The following is a 16,317-nucleotide window of genomic DNA, read 5'->3' on the forward strand; positions in this document are numbered from 1 at the left end:
CAGGTCTCTCTTTGCCTGGGAGCAATTGGTTACATGCCCACCAAAGTCATTTCCCTCTCCACTTGTGGCTGGCCATAAGATGCCCGTGCATTCCTGGTGCTATGCAGAAAGCCAATTGGACACTTTTGACCTTAATATTTAATTCATTGCATCTGGACAATGGTGTCACCACATAAACTACATGAGAGCTCTCAGAACTAGCTAGCTCTCTTCCTTGCTTCTACGTGGAAAGGAGCAGCCCTTTTAAGAGGGTAGGTCACTTGCCTAGAGCATTTGCAGAACACTTTATGTTATTATTCAAAATAGCAAGATCCTGGTGCAAAATTCTGTTGTTCCCAGTTACAGGGCCAGCAGGCAGAGATTCTCACAGTTGCTATAGATTCAAAAGTAAGAAAAGCTTCACCTGCTTTGAAAGTCTTTGCTAGTCATAAAAAGCATGCAAGTCATTTGGAGGCAGGGAAAAAACGTACCTGTTTTGTTTTTAACCGGTCGTCTTTGTACTCTGACTTCTGCAACTGCAGCAATTAGTGTGTTGTTTCCATCACGCTTACTGACAAGGTCGATAATCTTATCTGTGATTTCTTTGATTGGGTTTTCATCTTCCCCTATATCTTCAGCAGACTAAAGAAGTCACACAATTAATACCAGATGCCAGATCAGATGTAATCTGTTATCTATAAACTTTCACAATCAGCTAAGGCTCTTAGTACTTTTCATACTTCAAAAAAACAAAACAAAACAACCCCCAAAAAAACCACCAACAAGAAAAACTAAACCAAACCAAACTAAAAAACAGGAATAAAACAAAAATCCCAATTACAGGAAGAAAATAATATTGCAGAACTTCAGTCCCCGTTATCTTTAACATGAACAAAGCAAAACAAACAGTGCTCAAGAGACTATAATAGAAAATGGTTTACTGCCTTATTACAGTTGCTGCCAGATGATAGCTTTCAGATATGCACATGTAACCTAGGTTTCTTCCCTGTCCTTAAAAGAGAGCTGGGATGAAAACTAAACCATGAGAAGTGCTGACAAAGCCATGAATTACGATTTTTATGAAATCCACATGTTGCACATTTATCCAGGCAATTAACTACTAAGACATTTAGAAATATTCCAGGAATACTTACAATAGCAACATGTATTTCATTATTTGCCAAGTGTGAAGGCTCACAGGTAATATAGATGGAATATTCAACAGAAACATTCTTCAGGATATTCAGATTCCTCAATTCGCTGCAAATGTGCTCCGTGGTAAGGCCCTGCAAGAGATGAAGAAAAGCTTTTTGTTTTTTAAATATATATATGCACATAAATACACACAAAAAGTATTTATAGAAATATATGTATTATGTTTATGCATTTGTATTTATGTGTATATAGATCATATATATGATTTAGATATATGTGTTTTCTTATACAAATTTTAAGCATATGTTTTTATTTTATATATACATATATTAAATGCATTTATAGAATATAATTATATATAATAAAATACATACATACACACTCTTACACCTAGGCAGAAGGGAGAGTTTGCCCTTAAATAAAAGTTCTAAAACAGGGGGATGGGGAGTGTAAAATTCCCTCCAAACCAGCTTTTATTCCTGTCTGGACACAAAAACATGTAGGGTTGAAATGTGTATCAACCTTCCATATTTTCTGGGGTTTTTTTTGTAATGAAGGAGCATCAGCTTTTTCTGTACTTTTACAGTATGGTTAAGTATGTTGTTTCATGCTCAGAGACACAAGTATCTGAGTACCACAGCATATTAAGTTACGTTCTGCTACTTACTGGTGCCATCATTTCCTTATTAAAGGTGAAGGTGATGTTGGCACAGTTATCTTGGTAATAAGAATCAGAATTGCATTTGGTCTTCACAGGTTGTTGATTAGAAGGCCAGCATTCACCCACTGCAGTACAAGGGTGAGTGAAACAATGGTCTTCCTTAACGGGAACACAAGCATGTCCAGCTGGGCATTCGTTATGACCTTTGGCGTGTATTACACAAGGCCGAGGACCACACCAAACCTAGAAGAGAACAAATACCACTATTAGGTAACCACTGGCTACAGAAAAGATGGAAGTACAACAACTAAGAACAAAGCAAAGAAGTACCTTAGAACAGGTGACTTTCCCATTCAAACACTGACAAGTATTACAGTCATCATCCCACTTAGCACCGTCTGGCATTACTCGAATACTGGTGAAGCAAGGCCTCCCTGTAACTGAAGACAGATTTAATACAATTAAAAACTAAAAAAAAGTTTGAAAAACACTTAAGTTCCTAAACTCAGTGACAAGATACTTGATACTTGCTTTTAAAATAACTATTGCTCCCCACACATACAACTGCCAAGCCATTAACATGCAGTGACACCTACAAGCAGTACAACCAGCTACGATATCACACAATACCTTCCTGGCATCCTGGACCACTGCGACCCGGTGGACAAATGCAACGGTATCCATTAATTTCATCTATGCAAGTAGCCCCAAAGGCACAGGGTGAAGATTGACATTCATTGATGTCTATGACAGAGGAAAAAAAAACAAACAAAAAAAAAAACCATATAAGGTATTTGCCTACTGGAGCTTTGTTTACTCTCGTGTCTACCCAGGGATAAATTCTTATTAGCAGCACCAGCACCATCTTGGAGCAAGTTCTTTGAAGTCTCTGCTGTGTGGCACTAACATACTTTAGCTTTTCAAGGGCAAGGACACACTCCTCACACAAGGATGCTTCCTGTTCTTTGACATAGTTCAGTTTTGTTCACCCACTTAATTCTTCAACCTATAACAGTGTTAAACCCCTTTCCAGTTGTATTGCTACTATGAAACATCTATTTCCATGGTTATTATTAAGAGTAAAAGGTGTCAGCATCCTCCTACCTGTAATTATTATTAAATTACAGGGAAGGACATACATCACCTGAGGGCGTGTAGGTGGATTATTCATTGATAACGTTTTTGGCTGGCACCCTTTCACATCAAACTAACTCATGGCATGTAAACATGTTCTAAGTGGGAAGACCATATTGAAAGGCGTTTTGCCCATGTAGCTGAACCAAGTTCAGCTTCAGCTGAATAGGCTTAAACATCTCTTTCATTTTTATTGTAATTCCCATCCTTCCCTACGTCAGCTACAAATCTGGATCTAGGTACAGAAGACACAGGACATCTATCAGAAATCTAATCTACCACTTAACTCAGTTAAGTTGATTGTCACACTACAAGATTCCAACAAGACAAAAATCAAGCTCAGTGCCATTGAAACACTTACTGATCCTACAGTCGGGACCTGCGAAGCCTGGAGCGCACTCACAGCGGTACCAGTTGTCTCCATCCACACAAGTACCACTGTTGTAACTATGAAGAAAAGTCATTATGCATATTATGAAACTGCTACAAATAAATAAAATCTAGAATTTTAAGACAACAATAACAACAAAAAAGGATAAAAGATAAACATTGAACTTACCAAGGATGAGGACTGCAGTCATTTGTGTCTGTAAAGTGAAGACAGACAATGCTAAACATGCAGACTGGCTAATACAACTCTGCTGTTCGTAAAGAATAATTGAACTTCCCCTACTTCCCAAATTACACGTAGCTCAACTTTAACAAAAATATGCTGAAATTCTCTACTAAATTGATTCCAGGCTTCCACTACAAAATTTGTTAACTACATTGTGGAACACATGTACACAGGAAGAGATTGTTGTAAAAGAATCTAACGGGGGGAAAAAAAAAAAAAAAAAAGTGGAAGCAGACAGAGCTGCTGGTAGAAAAAGAATGCAGGAGAAAACAAGACAACATCTGTCTCCACTTAGCTCATTTGCAACTTTCTCATGCCCAGGTCAAGACTCTATCACATAAAGTCATTAAAAACAAAGATTCAGGTGATGCTAAAACCTACATCAAACAAGCTTTCCCTTCTGGTTTCAATCTCAACTCCAAGAGCGACAGGATGAGCTAATATTCTCATCATGCAACACTCTGGAAAAGTTCAAGCAGAGATGACTTACTCTGAGTACATGTGGGTCCTTCCCAGCCCTCCTTGCAGACACAAGTGAAAGAATCCCCGCTGACTACACAGGTACCACCATTGTGACAGGGGTTTGGCAGGCAGCTGCTGTTCCTTGCTGTAACAGAAACAAGATTTACCGCTAAGTTGTTAGAAAGCCATCAAAACTGAGCCAAGAAGAAAAACTGAGGTCGCAGATTCAGTGCCGCATCTGCTTCCTTATGACTATGCAGGATATTTACCTATATTACAAGTGGCTCCTTCCCATCCTGCAGGACACATGCACTTGAAAGTGTCCCCCTCATCATAACACGTTCCTCCGTTATTGCATGTTGCCTCATCACACTGGCTGTCACCTACAAAGAACCCAAAGTATTCTTATTGCCTGTGCTTCCTTAATGCTACGCAAGTTTAAGCAGCCAAACAGAGCATGCCTATTACATTTTTGGAAGTGCTGAACTTACGAGAGTGGCAAGTTTTTCCTTTCCACCCATTTTTACATTCACAGAAGAAGTCATTGACCAAGTCTCGGCAAGTTCCTCCATTGTGGCAAGGGTTTTTACTGCAGTCATTAATATCTAGATATAATAAGGAGAGGAAAAACAAGCTAAGCAATGTTTGTCAAATCTGTAAACACTTAATGGCCTGAAAGGTGCCTGTTCCATTCTTAATTTTGGCCTGAGTTTCAGTCATGGATTAAATGCTTAAGTCAGTATTTTAAAGATTTAAGCACTGACACAGTTGGGAAGAATATTCCACCCTGTTCCACCAGTTTGTTTTCTTTTTGTTTCAGTAAACAAGAAGTGAAAATGTGTATTATATAAACTACCCTATCGGTCAGAGGATAGGAGTGGAGTGCTCGCTCCTCTTCTGTTCCCAAGGCTGACAAAACACAAATGTGATACAGATATGTCCTTCCTAAAACAGTATAAGCAAATGCTAAGGTTTTCTTTCAGGAAGTTATCCAAAGCATAGAGTGAAAAACTGAACAGTAGGAGAATCTGGTGTGGTAATTTGGGTTTAGATTCAAAAGCCTGGGATTCATTGAGGAAAAAAGAAGATACCTTGTCTTCTTCAGTCATTGCAGCAAAGTTTGTGTTAAATAGGCACTGGACACTGTCATCTTAAAGACAGTACAAGTCATGCCTCCAAGAGATCTTACTGCATGCTGAAGAACAGTTAACTTACTTGTTTCACAATATGTTCCTTCCCATCCATCGCTACAAATACATTTGTAGGAGTTTACACCGTCAATACAAGTGCCACCATTTTTACAGGGGTTGCTCTCACAGTCATTGATATCTACAATAGTTTGGAAGAGGGAGAGAGAAGGCAAAGGAGAAAAAATAAAGAGTCAAATCAAACTAGAAGTATAGCCACTGGAAATTATCTGAAGGCTGTTTGGTGCTACTTCCATTTCTAAGCTCCTTATGAGAAGAAGGGTTATAAGCAAGATGAGAAATAGCTCAAAAGCAGTGCAGAGAAAACAGAATGAACCCACTGCTCAGCAATTCAGAATTAAAAAATAAAAATAAGAAATCAGAAGCCTTTAAGATCCATGTTAAACCCCACTATTAAATACCTAAGACCTTGTATATATAAGTTTCTTAAAAATATACAATTCAAGGCCAGAAGGTTCATTACTGTGAACTTTCCCCAAGGCCTAACGAATTCCAATCTGCCTCACCCAACCAGGATATGAAAACTTAACGCAGTTCCAAGGTTCACTGGGTTAGAAAAAAGAAGCCTTCAAGCTATCTGGGAGGAAAGGATGGAACAGTTAACCAAAAACAGAAGGAACAGTAAAACAACTTTTCAGTTCTTACTCTCGTGACAGTAGGTGCCAGTGAATCCTTTGTTGCATTCACAGGTGAATTTTCCACCTGCTTGGCTCTTGCATTTTCCATGAGGACCACAGACATTTGAAGAAATATAACGAACTCCTTCTGGTGTGCTGTTAGAAGCCACTGCTACTGTACAGCTGTCGATTACTGCAGAAAAACAGAAGAATTGAGTGAGGGCTGCCCATTCCATCTGATCTCTTCAGCTAATCGCAACATTTTTATTTCCAGAGAGGGAAGTTTAAAAGACATACGTAAGCTTACAGCTTTAAAATAAAAGCCCTATACCTATTATTTACGCATAAAAATCATCACAGCATCTTATCTGAAGATTGCCAGACCCACTTTCCAGTCTGTAATATATTAAGCCAAAGTGGCTTATTTAAAACATATTTATATTTTGCTATCTTTTAAACAGCTACTATTTATAAATATTACTCATCTTCTCATTGAAATAGAGGCTATTTATAAAAATGACTCTGCTTATACTTTTGCAGCTACATTACTTTGGCTTTGGTAGGGGACAGGAAGAAACAGTTTTCAGTCATTTTTGCTCACCTTCACAAGGAGTTGTGCGGCAGTGGTCTTTCAGGTGGGAGCAGTTCTTGCCTTCGTAATCTTCAGGGCAGTTACAGAAATAGTCCATAGCAAGATTGAAGCACTGGGCACCATTCTGGCAAGGATTTGGCTCACAGTAGTCTATATCCAGCTGCAAGCAGTGTAGAGAAAGGAAAGAGGAAGCAAAGGGGGGGGAGGGGACCATTGAGGGAAGGGAAAGACTGAGTGAGACTGAAGTTTTATCATAGTTTTCCTTCAGTATGACAGGCAGACACTGGAGAATCTGACCTTTTTATCTACTGCCTCAATGACTTGTTCATAACATACAGAGTTTAGTTAGACTTGCAGCTATTTCAACCGACAGCACACATGATATTGAACAGCCACTGAAAGTTAATAGTTAGCATGCAACAGAACCTGACATGCAAACACTTGCGATCTGTTTAACAAGAAAGAATCTGCAGCAGCCCACGAGGGCTTTTTGTTGCTTTCTCCTTCCCTGCTCTTCTCCCCTCCCCCACAAGATATATACTAATCAGTCACTTTCTTGGCAGACTGACAATGATATCAAGTACAACTTATATTATGGTTCACTGGATGCAAGGTATTCAGTGTACAGATCCAAAGTGCTGGTAGAAACACCACCGGCTGAGGGCCTGCTTTTCACCCATGCTTCTTACCTGACAGAGGTTTCCTGAGAAACCAGCAGGACACAGACATTGGAATCCATTGATTTCATCCTGGCAGTGACCCCCATTCATGCAAGGGTTACTTGCACATTCATTGATGTCTTTCTCACAGTGATCTCCTGCATAGCCAGGTGAACAGATGCACCGATAACCATTAACCAAGTCCTGGGAAGAAACAAGAAAATTTAAAGTTATGTTTCTTTCCTCTATCTTTAAATATTTTTATTAAAGAAGAATAAAAGAAATATATATCCTCTATGCTGTCTATTACCAACATAAGATACTAGCTCAAATTAAAACTAGGTAGTAATAATTGGAAGGGAGGGGAAGAAGAAGGGAAAAGAATTAAAACAAACCATCTATACACACAGCCAGTAAAGGCTTGTGTTTGTAGTTTTGAGTAGAACACATTGATCCACATTTTACAACGGAATACCTATGTTTACAATAGATAGTTTGCACAAGCATCTCATTCACTGGTTGTGAAAGAGTCCTTTTACGCAGTCGTTTTTCTGCCCTCATTGTTCTACACATATACCCCTACATGCTATAACAGGACAATCCTTCCTCCCAACTCAAAGAAACAACAATTTATGCCAGTTAATTGCTATTTTCTACACAACTTGTGTTTAGACTCAAATGTTTCAGTTACTGTTGCAAGTCTCTGGGAAACAGTAAAGTAAAACCAGAATGGCTTACCCGGCAGGATCCTCCATTCTGACATTGCCCACGACAATCATTAATATCTGTAATAAAATTAGTATGTTAGCAAGCAAAAAATCTATTTACTGTAGAAACAGAGTTCAATTTCTTTAAAACTGCAGTAGATAAACCTTCTGTCAAGTTTCCTGCACACCTTCCTTAAGATAAGGTTATTATAATGGGTGGGAACCTCTTGCAATACTTCTAGTAGAAGCAGGAAAACTTCACATCATTGTTTAACTCATTTTTATCAGAATATAGCTAGGTTATGGACTAATGAGTTTGATAAAATTGTGTATTTTCATTCCACACCAACTACTCCCTTTTTAAAAACATCAGCTGCTGGGACTCAGCCTGATGTTTAAATCAGAGCTCAGAATTCAGCGGAATATATACATTTACACAGACAATTTAAGAAACCCAAGGATAGAGACACTCACTTATATCACAGTTGTGGCCAGACCAGCCAGTAATGCAGTCACAATAGTAGCTGCCAATCAGGTTCCTGCAGGAGTTGGCATTGACACAGGGTTTGCCCTCACATTCATTCGCATCTGAAAAACAATGTGAATGGCCAAATGCAGGGCTTGTAGAGTAGGAAGAGGGGAAAAAAAGTCTAGCTCTGTTTTCACAGCAATAATCAACAGTTCATTCAGATCTAAGGAACTTATACAGTGTGGGTTAGTGTGACTTGAATGAACAAAAGTCGATCAAACATCAGTCTTTTAAGCCTATTTCAATTTCTCTGTAATTAGAACGTACAGGCTATGCTAATTATTTGATAATTACCTAGCCACTCATTAAAAGCAACTTCCCCTCCCCCCTATCTCAGTCCAGAATTTCAAAGGAGTGCTGCAGCCTGGTCACTGGAGTTGGTGTGTTGTGTAAAGAATGCAGACAGCTCACTTCATGAGATCATCCACATTTTGGAACCCAGCTGTGAACTTCTTGGCCTGGAGGAGTTGACATGGCTGAAGAGATACAGCAACTTTCTCACAGGCTGAAGGAAGAAATACGTGTGGGGGTGGGATTGGGATACACCCTCTCCACTTCATTTATAGTTTAGCTATAGTCTGTTTAGCTTAGTCAATGATTTCCTTCGGCTGCTAGCATGCATCAGGAGCAGTTACTCTACACTTTGAACGCGTCCTGGGCCCCAGTCCTGCCAGCACTGCAACCTAGTTTTCTGAATGTGCTAGAATATGTCCACAGGCTTCAGTGCTGTAAACATGCCTGAAGTAAAGGGCATAACTGCCCTTGCCTGCTGGACTATGATCCTTCCTGCATTTCCCTGCCACTCCCAACACCTGGAGCAACGTAAGGATAAGAAAAAGGGAGTTCTTACCTAGCTGGCATGTTTTGCCAGTCCACTGAGGTGGGCAAATACACTTAAATCCATCAACTAGATCTTGGCAAGTTCCTCCATGACCACATGGATTTGGAGAACAATCATCAATATCTGTAATACAGATTAAGAAGAAGCTTAGCTCTGTTACCAAACAGGTAATGTCAGTAAATGATAAATTTGATGAACGGTTGTTGTCACTAGGATTTGCCCTGAGGAACAGAGAGACAAGAGGGCTTTTGGGAAAAAGCCTCCTTAAAAAAAAGTTTTAAAAATAATAGTAAGAAAGGGGCATTCACAGCACAGGGAAAGAAATTTACACCGCTAACCACACACAAGTGGAAATCAGATTTGTATACAAACCAGTATTTTAACTTGACAGCATGCTACCAAAATACTGTGTATTCTACTTCACTCTAGAAACTGTTGACCATTTTTTCCCCTTGCGTTTAACAAAAACCTCAGCACCACAACATTAAATAGCTGATAAAGACCAATGCTAAAGCTGGGAAACATTAAGTAGGCTGTCTTGCATGTCCACCAGGTATTAGGAAGACAAATGTAGAAGAGCAAGCTAGCACATGTTAATACAATTTTGAAGGGACTTACTATCAGTGCAAGTCGGTCCAGCCCAGCCAGGTGCACACACACATTCAAATCCTGTAGACGTTTCTAGGCAGCTTCCTCCATTGTGGCACGGATCAGAGAGGCACGCGTGCTCCGCTGCACCAGGACAGGAGTACATTATGATACAGACTACAGCAGCATCACAAGAAGCCATCCCCTGCTCCCGCTACATGCTTCTACTCTGGACATCCACCAGCACTTGATGTATGGTCCTGCTGAGCCAACTGTGAATCAAAGCTACTACCTACTAGAAAGTCATCTTCCACGATGCTTATCAACACCTCGACTTGCACCTGTTTGAGTCAGAGCCAAACTAGGCAACTTGTAGTGATCTCTCTGGTGAGCAGAAGGCTGATTTTCAGAGATACAAGCTGATGAAGCGTGAACATGCAAGTCTCATCTTTATAGCCAGCCCTGACATTAGACTAATATTAGAAAGTGACTTCCCCAACCTCATAAAATCCCCAAACAGCAAAATAATTAACTACCAGTGGCAGTTCAAGGGCTGCATCACACACTTACCAATTTCACAGTTCTGTCCAGAGTAGCCCTCAGGGCAGGAACACTGGTATTTATCAGGGCCAGTGTTGCTGCAGGTACCACCATTCAAACAGGGTGGGTGGGTTCCACAGTAGTTCAGATCTGCAAAAAGGTGACGAGAGTTGAAAAGCTGTGGTTTGAAAAAACAGAAATATCACCATGTCTGTGCTTTGCTCTGGAGACTTCATAGAATGCACCTACATAGCAGTAGGACTTGACAAAGCAAAGCACATACACTAACAGTGCCATAACAGCAGAGAACGCACAGCTAAGATGATAGAGGACAAAAAGTCCCACGTTTCAGGAGGCTTACTGTGGGCAGAGCACGTGCACGACCAAGCGAGCAAGTCTGCCAGTGTTAAAATTCAAGTGTTACCCTTGGCTATCTGCAAGATTAGCATACCTTTGTCACAGAGCTGACCACCCCAGTTGGTTTCACAGAGGCATTGCCATGGTTCAATGCAAGTGCCATGGACACATCCTGGGTGTGGAATGCACTTATCACAGTACTGGCCTTGCCATCCATACTGACACCTTTGATTAATAGAAAAAAAATAAAATAAAATATATATAAACATACATCAGAACAAAGAAACAAAAGGGAATCAATAAATGAATAGCCCTCCCTCTCCCCCCGGCCCTTTAGAATTATACAGATAGGACTGCAGAACTCCAAAGCTTCAAGAAAGACTGGGGAGGTGCAGTAGGAGAAGGGGAAAGGAGAAGCTATTCAACATTTGTTTGATGGTTTCTTGTAAACAAACATTTTAGTAGTTTTGCCAAGGTCTCTGTAGCTGGCCTCCTGACAAAAGAATAACTGTTCAGAGAGAATCAGCATGAGGCCATTCAGCACAATAATACTCTTTTGGAGCCTCATACAAATGTGGCAGAGAGGGTGGGTGTGCACTACAAATCAATCTCTGGGCTTTGACAGGGTGCATTATAAATTGGAAGGGGAGGAGGGAGTCAGTAGAAACAACAGCTATCCAGAGATCCTCATAAATACAAGGTTCCAGGCATTGCAGCCATGCTGAGTTTGCAGGATGATGAACTGAACCATAAACACCGACTCTGAGCGTTGGCAAGGCAGCAGTACGGCGCTAGGAATTCTCTCCTGCATTGGAACCTAACCTTATTCTGCACTATAACTCATACACAGAAAATACAGATTGGGCCACAGTAAGAGATTAAAGAAAACAGCACACAGCAGGATTCTGAATGTGTTCAAAGATGATTTGTTGCCAATGCATTTCAGAGCTTGATCTACTCTATCCCCTTTCCAGGTTAATAATAAAACATGTCCAATTTTAGGAAACTTGGATTTTCATATTTTGAGAAGAATTTATTATTAAGTATTGCTACTATCAATTGGATTCTGTTCTTAAAAGGAAGATGCTCTTTTAAAGAAAAGCCCTCTTATAAGAAAGTTCATTTAGGCTTTTATTTAGCTCTCACTAGCAAGGCAGACCAAGAATTCTTCAAATTAAAGCTGATCAATAGGTAGAAGCAAGGAAAACAAGTTAGAAGTTAAAAGCAAAGGTTGGTCGAAGTACTACATTTCATTAAGAGGTCCTAAGAGTAATTGATCAGCAGCAATTATGCGCTAAGCTGTCACTAAATTATGAAAATAAACCCCTTCTGTACAGAAGTCAGCTAATCTTTCTATTTATAATACCCCCCTCCCCCCGTTCTTTTACAGGCAATTTCTTCTCATGGGAAAAAGCTAGAGGAATCTATCCAATGGGTAATCACACACAGCCAGTGGCAAGTCTGACTTCTCAAAATCTCAGGTGACAAACGACATCCTAATTAAACTTTTTTTAATAGCTATTTCAATTGCAGCCTATTCAGGGTCAGTGGGAAAGTCTTAATAGTTTGTGTATAAGAAAATAGCTAGTCCAACTTATGTTTCTTTGTGTGCAGAGAACATGAAAGAAAGTCAGACCAAGCAAAACGACCTCTTTCAAGTAGCTCCTGGAAAATTCTTCCATAGGGAAGATTGTAATAATATGGAATGATTAAAAAAAAAAAAATTAGAAACATTCCCTTTTAATTTGTATTGCACTGAAAGCAAATTGCCTATGAGCTTGCATGGTGGCAAAACTAATGGACCTCATCTGCAAAAACAAGCACGCAAACCTAGAATTTTACTCCTTCCTGACAAATTAGAAGTTGTTTTGTTTTGTTTAAATTCATTTTCTTTGAAGCAAATTTAAACAGAAGTAATTAAAAAAAAGAAAACACACACAAAGAGCATAAGCTGTGGAGCCAGAGATAGGCCTTTCTTCAGTCAGATCAACTTCAAAGTATAACAAACAAAATGGGACAAACTCTATGGGCGTAAAAAAAAAAAAGTTAGGTATCAATTCCAGAACAAGACTGTGGTAATAATTCCTGTTTAATAATATGTATGCAACAGTTTCTTATGAGAAATACAAAGTTAACTTTCTCTATATAATGATCCATGAGTAAATTTGGGTTTGTTGGCAGACCTGCGTTGAAGAAAGTAACTTGCACCAAGTGAGAAAAGGATATTTTAAGAATGTTTGCAAGTTGTCTGTTGTACCAGAACCCAGAGCAGTTTCTGCTAGGATGTTATTTTTAAACTGTTGCATTTGTAACATACAGGCCATATGACTCATCAAAACTTAAAAGAAAATAAAATCTTGTTTCTGTGTTCACTTTAAAGATATTGGTCTGACTTGGCAAGCAGAAGTTATCTGAAAGCACCAGAAGGACAGCATTGTTTCAAGACTATGCAAATCAAGTGTGGGAAAGTTGCACCTTAAGTAAATAAGAGCACTAGTGCATGTCTGGGCAGTGAGTGGGAGGTAAGAGACTTAGAAAGAGAAAGGAAAAAAAAATCTGGAAACAAAGCCTGTTGTTCTAACTAGGAGACAGCAACCCTACAAGGCATGTTTATTCTGATGACAGAAGCACAAAATCACTGGTGGCCTTGACTGACACGCTCCTCTCACCATCTGGACCCCCAGTACTTCCTATCACTTGCTTGGCTTTTTTTTTTTTTTTTAAATTGCAATATATCCATGTGGTGCTTTGGAGGTTTACCAGCCCATATCAGCACTGCTCGACGTTTAAATCTCCTAGCATAACCCAGCATAAGCCCATGCCATGGCTTGACTTTCACTTTGTCACGCTGCTCGCAGAAGACGAGAAGTTACTTCCTACCTTACTTGCAGAAAGTTCCTTGATGAAATTGTTTTGTTTTAAAACACAGATTACAGAGACAGTGCTCTGTGATTATTTAGGCTGACCTTTTATATAACACAGACTGTCAGACACCTCAGATTTAATTCCTGTTTGAACTACAGCTTATCTAGAAAGAAAAGCAGCTCACTTCACGCAAACATTTCCAGCAATGGAGAATGCAGCAGTATGTTTGTTAAGCAGAAAAAAAGACTTCTGTTCCTCCAGATTTCGGTGTTTTACTCACGAATAGCCAAGCTTCACTTTTAACCCTTCCTACACAGAATCAATATTGCTCCTTTGTAGCCTAAGAAGTGCTGAGCTCCCTATTCCTTAGACACAGGCATGAGAAAGGGTTATGTGAAAACAACCAGTCTGCTCATAAAGAATGAGGACGTTTTAATATTTGTTAACCCTGTATTAGTAATTGAGAAAACCTCCCTGTGTCATAAATATATGCTGTATATTTTGAAGCACTCCAAATATTTAGTTGTTGGTTTATGGATAAACTCTGCTTCTCATTGTGTCCTTGCCAGGACAGAATGGACTTCAAAGCGCAGCAGCAGAATTCTACATTCATCAGAGCCTACTGACAAGATTTCATCCCAGCTATTAACCTCTCAGCACTCTGAGCCTGGCTCACAATGGTAAAAGAACAGAAAGATTTAACTAATCCTATTCTAAAGAATGCTTGACTTTTGCCTCTGATGGAAGAAAGCAGGGGTGGGAGGGAGAAAGGGGGAAAAATGTGAGTGAAAGAGAAAAGAGAGAAAAGCCACACTGTACTTCAAGCTAGTAGTTGAAACAGCCTATTAATCAGGATATTGGAGGGGAAAAAAAAAAAAACAACCAAAAATAAAAACTAAACAAAAACCCAACCCATAAGGCATTTGCACTATTTAGCAGAAGCAATTAGTCAGTGCTCATTAGGCAGTATTCACTTGATTTATTCCACTTCTCCCCCAGCCCTCAAAATGCCACCATTTCACAAACCAAAAGCTTCAAATTATCAGTGCATTAAAAGCCTGCTCCCCCCCTTGTTCTGGGCAAGTCTGCATGAATAATATGCCTTGCTCAAAAATATGGCTCCGAAAATACCCTCCCTCCACAATCCTACTGTGTTCAGCATCACTCATGTAATTGCTTGGTGGGGACAAGGAGAGAGAGAGAGAGGGGAGCATTTACCTGCACTCTCCTGGAATTGTGCAAGAGCCATGCTTGGGGCTACATCCCTGACGACAAATAGCTGTTAAAAAACAGAACAAAAGAACATCAGCATGCAGCCTGCTTTTTGCATCTTCACACTGGTGGGAAGGTTTTAATCTCTAACCACCACTGTAATCCCACTAAATCCAAGGTTTTGACACGTCCCTCATATCAAGTCTATTAGAAAATGAAAAAATAAATAAAGTAGGTGGCTCCTTGTGATATAAAAACTGTCAGCTAGATTTACAGAGAAATCATACCTAGCACTGTTCAAAGAGTTGTTTCTATACAAAAGAAACCATTTCACCTTTGAGCTGCAAGTCACCGAGTCTACAAGTTTATTTTCCTCTGTGGTGAACTGGCGCACTCTGCCTATCTTTACATCTAATTCAAAGCAACTTTTTAACTTCTCTTTACACTTGAGACCTATCTCTGAACAGACAGGATATTAAGATGAGCGTCTATTCAAATTGCAGTTAAACTCAGTCAGCAAGACATGCTGATAGACTGTTCCTATTCACAGTCCTGCTTTCTCTTTCTGAAATTACTTAGGAAGTTGCCATTCCCTAATAAACATGCTGAACATCAGCTCAGGTAGAACAAACACCTGGGGACTTTTCAAAGACCAAAGCTTCACACTTGCCAGGTCAGCTCTGAAACAAGTCTCTCCTTCCTGCTTGTCTTGAAGTTCTGCACCAAAGGGGAAATCCTGCCATTGAAGTCAGCAACAGAACTCCCATTGAAGTCAGTGGGCTGGGTTTTCTTCCCAAGGGCAAAGATGTGGATGCTCAGAGAAAGAATACATCTGCTAAGCACCCAGTACTAGCAAGATCTCTCCAAGATTTTAAAAACAAGGCAGAAACTAGTCTTGTCCTGCCCCAGTGCAACGAGTTACTCGTATCCCATCAGTCCTCAGCCCTATTGTCAACACAAACTGATCACTAAATTGCAACTTGGATACAAAGAACTCAAGTCCTATCTGAGCCTACTGATAATCCATGGTTCAGGCACTTGTCACAAACCTTTGTTGCACTCTGGTCCCATCCAGCCTTCCAAGCAGGTTTTGTTGCCATTCTGGTCACAGGTATGGTGAGTGAAGAAGTCATCTCTCGGTCGACAAAATTTGTTGCATCCAAAGCCATAGTAATGTTCTGCACAAGTCACACGGATTTGATACTCAAAGTGGGCAGCTCCTGTGTTATGTTTCAGTGTCTGCCACTGGCGGCTTGGATTGATCATGCCAGAGTGGGATGCCTTCTCAATTATGCGATCAGGATCTAGATGTTAAAAGAGACACCGGAGTTAAACCTTTGTTTATGTATCATTGCCTCCCATTACATATCTCTAGCTTAGCAGACAAGACTCTCCAAGATAGCCAGCTGGTTTTATTAACTTTCCATTTTAGAGAGTAAGATAAGGCTGCCCTGGAGCTACAGACCAGTAACTGAAATGCATATACAGCCTATAAAGCCAAATAAAGCTGAAAGTCAGAAGGAACTGATAGCTTACTGCCCATCGCTTATCCCTTTCTCAGCATCCAGACATCCCATAAGAATCATAGCATAGAA

General features: G+C 39.9%; 1 protein-coding gene and 1 long non-coding RNA gene across 2 annotated transcripts in view; one reads left to right on the forward strand and one right to left on the reverse strand.

Moving 5' to 3' along the window:
* Positions 1-16,317, reverse strand: part of JAG1 (jagged canonical Notch ligand 1) — a 35,555-nt gene that overhangs the window by 2,238 nt on the left and 17,000 nt on the right. The window contains exons 4-25 of the mRNA XM_052695751.1: positions 15,772-16,026; positions 14,729-14,789; positions 10,740-10,870; positions 10,319-10,438; positions 9,779-9,892; positions 9,170-9,283; positions 8,265-8,378; positions 7,822-7,868; positions 7,114-7,287; positions 6,434-6,584; positions 5,861-6,025; positions 5,223-5,336; positions 4,499-4,612; positions 4,277-4,390; positions 4,036-4,152; positions 3,489-3,516; positions 3,291-3,376; positions 2,426-2,539; positions 2,126-2,235; positions 1,802-2,038; positions 1,134-1,265; positions 471-621 (exon numbers count right to left, since the gene is read on the reverse strand). Coding sequence (XP_052551711.1) covers positions 471-621; positions 1,134-1,265; positions 1,802-2,038; positions 2,126-2,235; positions 2,426-2,539; positions 3,291-3,376; positions 3,489-3,516; positions 4,036-4,152; positions 4,277-4,390; positions 4,499-4,612; positions 5,223-5,336; positions 5,861-6,025; positions 6,434-6,584; positions 7,114-7,287; positions 7,822-7,868; positions 8,265-8,378; positions 9,170-9,283; positions 9,779-9,892; positions 10,319-10,438; positions 10,740-10,870; positions 14,729-14,789; positions 15,772-16,026 — 2,763 coding nt within the window. The remainder of the gene's footprint in view (positions 1-470; positions 622-1,133; positions 1,266-1,801; positions 2,039-2,125; positions 2,236-2,425; positions 2,540-3,290; positions 3,377-3,488; positions 3,517-4,035; positions 4,153-4,276; positions 4,391-4,498; positions 4,613-5,222; positions 5,337-5,860; positions 6,026-6,433; positions 6,585-7,113; positions 7,288-7,821; positions 7,869-8,264; positions 8,379-9,169; positions 9,284-9,778; positions 9,893-10,318; positions 10,439-10,739; positions 10,871-14,728; positions 14,790-15,771; positions 16,027-16,317) is intronic.
* LOC128091819 (uncharacterized) lies at positions 10,866-14,733 on the forward strand. Its single transcript, XR_008211627.1, has 3 exons — positions 10,866-12,126; positions 13,026-13,167; positions 14,080-14,733. It is a non-coding gene; the product is annotated as an uncharacterized LOC128091819 (long non-coding RNA).

The sequence above is a fragment of the Tympanuchus pallidicinctus genome, unplaced genomic scaffold (genome assembly GCF_026119805.1).
Source record: "Tympanuchus pallidicinctus isolate F22 unplaced genomic scaffold, pur_lepc_1.0 scaffold1, whole genome shotgun sequence".
Classification (NCBI taxonomy): domain Eukaryota; kingdom Metazoa; phylum Chordata; class Aves; order Galliformes; family Phasianidae; genus Tympanuchus; species Tympanuchus pallidicinctus.